The 10120-nt window shown below is 43.0% G+C and overlaps 1 protein-coding gene across 1 annotated transcript in view; it reads left to right on the forward strand.

The window, feature by feature from the left end:
- The window catches only part of CAPZA1 (capping actin protein of muscle Z-line subunit alpha 1), a 70727-nt gene extending 62577 nt beyond the window's left edge, over positions 1-8150 (forward strand). The window contains exon 10 of the mRNA XM_069761737.1: positions 6663-8150. Coding sequence (XP_069617838.1) covers positions 6663-6803 — 141 coding nt within the window. The 3' untranslated portion in view covers positions 6804-8150. The remainder of the gene's footprint in view (positions 1-6662) is intronic.
- Positions 8151-10120: the final 1970 nt, after the last annotated feature.

A 10120-nucleotide genomic window follows, 5' to 3' on the forward strand; every position in this document is an offset into this window, starting at 1 on the left:
ACGTCTTGCGCTCAGCCCATCTGGGCTTGCGGTTTCCAGTGTCTCTTCTTTATAACAGTTCACATCTATTAAGCTTGTATTCAGGTATTTAGTCTATTGGCATTACGGAAATGGGCTTTTATATAGAACATAGATTGACGTATTAGTTTTTCATTGATAGTAACTGTTTTTTTGTGTTGAGAGGTGCCGGTATCGGGTTTATGAAGAATGATGTTACAGCACGGGCATCACAGCGCGTTGTATTTGTAACTTGGTGCAGATTTTTATGTTGAAGGAAATTGTTTCTTTATAGCTAGGTGCCAGTATGTCTTGGGTGTTGGCACTCTACTTAATGTGAAGGTTTATAGGGAATAGTAATTTTTAAGAATGGGTTTTTTTAACAGTATATTCCAATTTTTTCCAGTATTTTACATATCCATAATATATGCGGGTTGTTGTAGGTGGTGAATAAGGTTTAGTGTGAAGATGAGCTCTTTATTTTTTTTTCTGTTTTGTTAAGACATTCACTCTGACCGGTTTTGCTTTCAAGGGCAGTGTCCCCAGTTGTGGTGGGAAGGGCTGTGCGTAGAAATGATGGGGCCCTCTAGCAGAAGTCCTCCCTAATTGACTCCCTATTCAGTGGGGTCACAGAAGAGCATATCTCTTACAAAGTAGTCTTCCTCCTATTGAAGCCCCTTAGTGTTTCCACGCATTAAGATGCCCCTTTCATGTCCCCCCATGAAGCCAACCTGGAAGTTAGAAATCTACCGCCCCGTGATGCCCGTGCTGTAACATCATTCTTAATAAACCCAATACCGGCACCTCTCAACACACAAAAGAAACATTTACTATGAGACAAAAACGAACATGTCAGTCTTATATGTCTAATGAAATGCAGCAGACAGTATATAGGGAGAACCACACACAGATCCAACATCAATAACAAATGTACGGAGCGCAACGGACCCAGACACTGCCCACTTTCGCCCAACCATCCCAACCCCATTTCCATAGTGCAGATACAGCAAATACTTGAATGCAGATTGATACAGATTGTACTAACTGGAAACTGCACACCCGGGTGGTCTGAGCAAAATCAAGGAAGCCATTTCTGTGTTAAATGGAAACTAAGCGACATCCCCTGGGCAAAAGATCAATTACAACAAACTTAATTTTTTTTTTTTTTTTTTTTAAGCAACTTGTCATGCATCTGCAAACAAAGGACATTAATATATTATTCATTTTTTGTGTTCTAATCCAAACTAATTAATTTAAATATTTTATTTTTCACCCCTTAAACTATTTTACACAATAATGCCAGAACTATATAGTAATGTACTAGTGTGTATATAAGAAAAAAACATAATTGTCACGTGAGTAACGGTCACAGGTTTTCAATTTTTACCTCCAAAACTGTTTTATAACCCACGCAATACACCAGCATCTTACTTGGCAGACCAGCTCTCCACATATATTCTTATCAAGCAGTTGGGTCCGCAGACCCTGTGTTGGGCTACGTATTGCTGTGCAAACAGTGTTTTATGGATGTGTAAAACTTGCCCAACACCTTTATAAAGTGGACCAAAAGTAGCACCTCCTAAATATAGGATGTATTGTACGGCGCAAAAGTTTTAGGTAGTTATGGAGAAAATGCTGCAACGTAAGAATGCTTTCAAATGGTGACTTATGAGTTTGCATTTTGTTAATTACTAAAAAATAAAGTTAATGAACCGAATACGTTGCTGGATTTTGTAGGAATATAGTCTATTTTTTGATACTAGCTTAAGAATCAAATTGGAAGATTGGGACAAGATGACGGACTCCATTTGCTTCACATAAAGTTCTAAATATGTGGTTACCCAAAATAACCTGGAATTAATGTACAAAAAATAGTCTTTGTACATTGTGAAATCTCTGTCTCCTTTAAAGTATTCTCCATTTGCCGCCAGGCGGATGTTGCTCTGGTCTGAGCTGAGTAAGCGAGTCCTAGATTTCCCATGAAATCTATGTTAACTCCACGGGTTCATCAGTCCACTAGCCATAACAGCATGAACCAGGGATCATCCCCCCGAACGCCCGCTCTCCTTTTACGTAATACTACTCAGACAACACAGGGTGAGAGTAAAAACAGTGTGGCAATACTTTATTGAAACACAAAGCAGGCAAATAACACACAGGACCGTCCCAGAAAAATACCCAATATGGTGCAAATGACAGTCTTAGGCTACTTTCACACTAGTGTTTTCTGCAATCCGTCACAATGCGTCGTTTTGCAGAAAAAACGCATCCTGCAAAAGTGCTTGCAGGATGCGTTTTTTCCCCATAGACTTGCATTGACGACGCATTTGCGACGGATTGCCACACGTCGCATCCGTCGAGCGACGGATGCGTCGTGCTTTGGCGGACCGTCGGGAGCAAAAAACTCTACATGTAACGTTTTTTGCTCCTGACGGACCGCTTTTTCCGACCGCGCATGCGCCGCCGGAACTCCGCCCCCACCTCCCCGCACCTTACAATGGGGCAGCGGATGCGCCGGAGAAATGCATCCGCTGCCTCCATTGTGCAATGCGCTAAATGCTAGCGTCGGAATCTCCCCGACGCATTGCGACGCGGGAGATTCCGACGCTAGTGTGAAAGAAGCCTTATCCTTCCGCTCACTTACCGGGATAAGAGTAGCTGTGAATTCAGAGCTTCAAGGGCCAACTACCAGTGAGTCCCATTCCTGGCTTTCACAATCGTATCCATGGGACTCAGGTGAGCGGTGGGTCCAAATCCTGACTACCCCAAACGTATTCCTGATTCAGAGAGAGTCAGTGGAGCAGATCTGTTTTCATTCAGCCGGGGCCCAAATCTGGCATCCTGTAGAATATTAAATCTGTGTCCCTTGTGATGGAGCCGTGATGTCTTGGCTGCTGTCTTAACATTTTCCCGACCTCCGCTGTACTATTACTGCAGAGGTCGGGTCCCCTGCTTTGATGTGGGCTCCGGCGCTGAGCCCACCTCAAAGACTAGACATGTCAGCTGTTTTGAACAGCTGACATGTCCCCACAATAGCGGCGAGTGAAATCGCGATCCACCCGTCACTATTAACCAGTTAAATGCCGCTGTCAAACGCTGATAGGGGCATTTAAACGGCGCTTCCGGCCGCGTGGCCAGAAGTGATCGCATCGCCGACCCCCGTCACATGATCGGGGGTCGACGATGCGTCTGCATAGTAACCATAGAGGTCCTTGAGACCTGTGGTCGGTGTTCATAGCAATGCTGTAATTCTACTACATAGCAGCGATCCATGCATCGCTCCCATGTAGCAGAGCCAATCCAGTTGTGCCAGCTTCTAGCCTCCCAGGCTATTGAAGCATGGCAAAAGTAAAAAAAAAAAAAAAAAAGTTTTAAAAAATATGAAAAAATATAAACTTAAATCACCCCCCTTTTGCCCCATTCAAAATAAAACCATTAAAAAAAAAATCAAACATACACATATTTGGTATCGCCGCGTTCAGAATCGCCCGATCTATCAATACAAAAAAGGATTAACCTGATCGCTAAACGGCGTAGCGAGAAAAAAAAATTCGAAACGCCAGAATTACAGTTTTTTGATCGCCGCAACATTGCATTAAAATGTACGGGCGATCAAAAGAACGTGTCTGCACAAAAGTGGTATCATTAAAAACGCCAGCTAAGCCCTCACCCGACCCCAGATCACGAAAAATGGAGACTCTACAGGTAGCGAAAAATTGCGCAATTTTTTTATTTTATTTTTTTTGCAAAGTTTGGAATTTTTTTTCACCACTTAGATAAATAATAACCTAGACATGTTTGGTGTCTATGAACTTGTAATGACCTGGAGAATCAAAATGGCAGGTCAGTTTTAGCATTTAGTGCAGAGGTCCCCAACTCCAGTCCTCAAGGCCCACCAACAGGTCATGTTTTCAGGATTTCCTTAGTCTTGCCCAGGTAATAATTGCATCACCTGTGCAATGCAAAGGAAATCCTGAAAACATGACCTGTTGGTGGGCCTTGAGGACTGGAGTTGGGGACCTCTGATTTAGTGAACCTAGCAAAAAAGCAAAACAAAAAACAATTGTGGGATTGCAATTTTTTTGCAATGTCACCGCACTTGGAATTTTTTTCCCGTTTTCTAGTACACGACATGCTAAAACCAATGATGTCGTTGAAAAGTGCAACTTGTCTTGCAAAAAAACAAGCCCACATGGCCATGTTGATGGAAAAATAAAAAAGTTATGGCTCTGGTAAGGAGGGGAGTGAAAAACGAGAACGCAAATAGGAAAAGGGCAAGGTCGTGAAGTGGTTAAAGAGTCTTTGGATCTCTGGAGGTATATATGTTAGAGGCGCATGTTCTCTTTTTATAGTTAACAACTGTCCTTCAAGCCAGCATAAAGAGGTTGACTCGCATTGTTTGACTTTTTGATCAATTTGCATAGTTTTTACTCCTCTGCATTGCAAGTCAGCAAGCTAGCTGGCCTGGACAATGTGTAATCAACATATGAGCAAACATTATTGTTCACTTGCCCAGTGTTTGTCATACAGGATAACTGCACAAAATGTTACAACAAATGTCAACTTAAAAGTCAATATTACAGGCTTATACGAACAAAAGTCTGTCGTCTTCACCAACCAGAAAGAAAAACACAAATTCAAAAGTCAACATATAGATCATTCTGTTCCTCCTGGCTTACTGAAAATAGAAGTCTGGTTACGGTAATTAAGATAAAATGTAGTCATCACATTGAACGCTTTTCAAAAACAAATTCTAATCCAAGCTCAACTGCTCAAACATCGGCTGACACATAGACTCAGAAAGGATCTGTGAACGTTCATTTCGCGGCAGAAGTTCAAAATACAAGCGCCCACAATCCACAAGATGATTCCTGTTTCTTTTGCGAGAGTCCTCTTATATTTGTGTATACATGTATTTATGTTCCAAATATTTTTCTTCTTGTCTGATGAGATATTAAGCGATAATTCCTGCCTCAAAGTATTAACAATTGCAGAGTTGGACACCAGAGATTTCACATGGGAAATACAATATTTACTACCGCAGATGTTTCAGGAGCGGTGATATTCCTTTTATTAAGAGTTACCGCCATTTTAATTTTTATTTCACAAATCAATAGTGCAAAAGAAGGGAAAAATCTTTAATATATCTTATCAGAAAAATCTGTTTCTTTCTTTTCTAGCTCCTCTTTCTTCTCCCTCCTTTCTGCATGGAATTTTAAAAGCACCAACCATCATCACTTATCTAAGTGATGGGATAATCTGTCTGTACTGAATACAGTTTTTACCCATTAATGGAGAATGAAATATCAATCCTGGACAAGAGAGAAGCAGATTTCTCTGATGAGATATATTACAGATTTGTTGATTTTCATGTGAACTATTGATTTATTAAAAAAAAAAAAAACTTTTACTCTGTAAAGGGCTGGTCACATGAACAAAGTACATTTTAATAGATCTTGCAATAATTGGTTCCACAACTGGATATGCTTAAACAGTTACCTGCCCTTTTTATCACAAAAGTGAATGTTTCTGCCTTGTCTCCAGCCTTCTGGACTCACCATAAATCAAATCCATGATGTACGAGCTCAGTGGTTGTTGTAGCTCTCACCTCACTGACTTGATTAATGATGAACACAGGAGGCCGAGACTTAGCAGAAACATTCGCTCCTGTGATAAAACAGGCTGGGAATTGTTAATTCAAAGCAGCAACTGTGAGCCTCTTCTATGTCCTCTGTACATTCGCCTATCATAAATGACTAGTGCTTCCTTCCCTGGCCAGGAGCTGTTACGTGCCAACCATGAACTAGAGCAGCTCTGCATGGTCGGACACAGCCATTACACAGCACATTTATAAGATTATCTCGGCACATTCAATCAGTAAACTCATTATTATTATTATTCCAAGATTTTGCTAATTAAAATGGACTTTATTCTTAGGACAATCCCTTTATGGATCTGCGCACATCGTGTTTGTCACATTTTTTCTGCGCAGTTTTGTCACAAAATCTGAAGGTTTTCCTAGTATCAGCAAAGTGAACGAGCTTCCTGAAGTCACATGCACACATTGCTTATTTTTGTTCTTGCAAATTTAGGGTATGTGCACATGCGAAGTATTTGCTGCAGAAATTTTTGCACCGTTTGTGCAGAAAAACCGCAGCGTACAATGCAAGCGTTGTTGGTGCTTTTTGTGCGTGCAGTTTTGTTGCAGATTCTTCTGGACTCTTTAGTATGGGTGAAATCTACAGCAAAAACGCTGAAAGCCTTGACATGCTGCTGACTTAAATCTGCAACGAAAAAAATAATCAGTGTGTGAATGAGACTTCAGGAATCTCTCACTTTGCTGGTGTAAGGAAATCCTTCAGGTTTTGTGACAAAACTGCATAGAAAAAAATGCAATAAACACCCAAAGTGTTCATAGGCCTAGAAATCTGCAGCATTTGTGTTTTGCTGTAGATTTCACCCATACTAATGAATGGGAAAACGCATCAAAACGTGTGTACACATCAGAACTTTCAGCAGATTGTTCTACTGCAAATACTGGACGTGTGCACATGTCCTAAGCAGGCAACTCATATAAAGGTTTGGCAACCCATAGGGATCTGTGGGGTCCACACGTGGGTTACACCTTTGTCACAAGGCAGACCTCTTTCTGCTCTTTCCCGCAGACCGCCATAAGTGAAAACTACCAGACCATGTCAGACACCACTTTCAAGGCCTTACGTCGGCAGCTGCCCGTCACCCGCACCAAGATCGACTGGAACAAAATCCTCAGTTACAAGATCGGCAAAGAAATGCAGAACGCTTGATTGTCACCGAGAGCTCCAGCTACGTCTAGTGTGCAAAGTCGGAAGTGTTTGGTCTCACACGTATGCGGTGTAACCCCTTGTGTGCCAGAATGGCCAACCGCATATTCGGTTCTGGACATCCACTGGCACGAATGGGGTTAAAAGGAAAAAAAAGGGGGTTTATATAATGTGGTATTTTGCTAGGGCCTACAAAGTTAATGTATTTTCTAACCTAGAAGCGCTGCAGAACAATCGGCTTTGTTTTCTATTCCTCTCCCGGGAGCCTGTAAATGTGATCACTGTGTATGTTGGTTCATTTTTCTTTTTTTTTTTTCTCCAATTGACTTCTTGATGTTCTAAAATGTACCGGCTTTGGACGCTTTATTACGCTCTTTTTTCCAGAGCTAGGAATAACACCAGGAATGTTTTCTTCTGTCGATGGCACTTGTAATGTAAGTCTAGTTGCCCAGTGTAGACATTTCATCCATCCGGCCCCAAGTAGTGTTACTAGTTAGATCCTCATCATACTTTTCCGCAGTGTCCCATAAGCCGGATTATTCTCCCCTCCTCCATATCCCCAGGCCGATGTCTGAATTTCTTCCTTTTTTATTTTTGCATTGATCTGTGCTTCTACAATAACCTGAATAGCTGGTTTGATGACGGATTCCTTCCAATATATGTGAATTTGCGCTAAACGCCACGCGAGGAGTGTCTAGTGCCGTATAGAAGACTGGGCTATTGGGCATGACGGCTGCTTTTTTTACGCTTGGGCATTTAGAAATCGCTAATTTGGCTCCTTTCTTACCTAGTTATAGCACTATTATATATTTTTTAAACCTGGATAGAAAGAGCCAGGTCACCAACTACAGTTTCTTGGCATGAAATCCTGCTTTTGCCATCTTTACGTCCAAGAGAAGTGTCTTACAGCAACAGTCGCTTTCATTAGTTTATTGGTTCATATATTGGGTAAGAATAAATGGCGGCTGGGTAGACTATAAGGGGCTGTTTGGCTCAGATTGCAATATTCAGATCTGCTATCTCTGCTGTTAAATCTTCCATTTGTCATCTTTACAATCCAAATGAAAACTTGAAACTTGCTAAAGAAGCAAAATAACCGAACTTTCTTTGCTTTCCCCCCCCTCCCCTCCTTATGAGACGAGCATCCGCACTGTGTTAAGAGTGATTTGTTTTTTCTTTTTTTATATTTTTCAGAAGGTTAGGGGAGGATAAGGCTTAGAAACAGGATGCAAATGTCTTCTTCTAGCGCTTTAATGGATTTGTGGCACGTTGAGATTGTACCACAGTTAAATGGACATTTGATTAAAAAGTGTAAAAATCCTAAATAAAGATTTGCACCAAAGTAAAATATTCAAGAGTACGGTGTCTGTACTTTCCCACACAAGTGATGGTCATCTAGATCCTGTTATTTTTAATGGGTTATCCCGGACTTTGCTTGTTTTTTCCTATGAGGCAGAGAAATTACAGGCAAGTAGTTGGTAATTTACCTACCTGTTTTCTTCCTGGCGCCAATCTCTGCTGTCCCGGCCCGCTCCTGGTGGTGATTCTCCGGCCCTGTTTTAGGACTCATCAACATGGCATCTTTTCCTTTCAGGCTGCTCTGTTAACAGGGCGTCACTCCTAACCTAAGCTGATTGACAGACGGCTGCCCGCAGGTGGGCAACGGGGAGCCAGCTATCAATCAGCATGACGTCAACCAAGCGAAAGAGAAGAAGCTGCTGTCAGCGTGACGTCGTTTTAACCCCTTACTGGCATCCAGCGTACATGTATGGCCCAGCGAGAAGTGAGTTTCCATAAACCACTGTACATGAACTGCATGATGACTTTGCCGGCTTACAAACCAAATCGGCTGTAATGTCTGCCATTGTGGCCATTTAACTCATGTCGATGCAATCAATAACTGCGGCATATAGATGTTTATTTGTGCAAAGGGGCTCCCTTTTTTCCCATTGGCACGCCACGCGATTGCAGGGTGCCAGTGATTACCCTGAGGGCTCAGTAATGGCTTCTGGTCACCCAACTACACTGGCTTGTTAGGTCCATTCATAAACAGGAACTGACAGGTATAACTCCCTGCACTACATAAATATTGCATGGTATTAGACCTGTCGTGGATTAACCATTACCATCTCCACCGATTAAACGCCACTCTGTAGTGACACACGTGCCTTTCATGCTATTGTAAAGTGGGACGCCATTTCCCACACCACCTCGTTCGCTCACCTAAAGGTACCTTCACACTAAACGATATCGCTAGCGATCCGTGACGTTGCAGCGTCCTCGCTAGCGATATCGTTCAGTTTGACACGCAGCAGCGATCAGAATCCTGCTGTGATGTCGTTGGTCGGGGCTAGAAGGCCAGCACTTTCTTTGGTCGCTGGATCTCCCGCTGACATCGCTGAATCGGCGTGTGTGACACCGATTCAGCGATGTCTTCGCTGGTAATCAGGGTAAACATCGGGTTACTAAGCGCAGGGCCGCGCTTAGTAACCCGATGTTTACCCTGGATACCATCCTAAAAGTAAAAAAAAACAAACGCTACATACTTACCTTTGGCTGTCTGTCCCCGGCGCTGTGCTTTCCTGCACTCACTGTGAGCACAGCAGCCGGAAAGCAGAGCGGTGACGTCACCGCTCTGCTTTCCGGCCGCTGTGCTCACAGCCAGTGCAGAGAAGCAGAGCGCCGAGGACAGACAGCGGAAGGTAAGTATGTAGTGGTTGTTTTTTTTACTTTTAGGATGGTATCCAGGGTAAGCATCGGGTTACTAAGCACGGCCCTGCGCTTAGTAACCCGATGTTTACCCTGGTTACCGGCATCGTTGGTCGCTGGAGAGCGGTCTGTGTGACAGCTCTCCAGCGACCAAACAGCGACGCTGCAGCGATCCGCATCGTTGTCTGGATCGCTGCAGCGTCGTTTAGTGTGAAGGTACCTTAACTCAGTATGCTCAAACTAAAGACGTCCCACATCCACACCACACTTGTCGCTGCCACCATGCACCATTTTGATAGACCAGCGAGACGCCTGCATGGAGTCGCACATTGGCACATACGCCACCCACACCCACCTTTTTTGTACTCTGGCATACAAAGGGAAGCGCAGCCAAGCTATTCTCGCCCTCCTCAGGCTTTGTGGGTAGAGCAGCAAAGAACAAACTTCTGACACACTTTTTTTAATTTAACCCCTTAAAGGGACTCTGTCACCTGAATTTGGAGGGAACAATTTTCAGCCATAGAGGCGGGGTTTTCGGCTGTTTGATTCACCCTTTCCTTACCCGCTGGCTGCATGCTGGCTGCAATATTGGATTGAAGTTCATTCTCTGT

This window comes from Ranitomeya imitator, chromosome 3 (assembly GCF_032444005.1).
Source record: "Ranitomeya imitator isolate aRanImi1 chromosome 3, aRanImi1.pri, whole genome shotgun sequence".
Taxonomy (NCBI): Eukaryota; Metazoa; Chordata; class Amphibia; order Anura; family Dendrobatidae; genus Ranitomeya; species Ranitomeya imitator.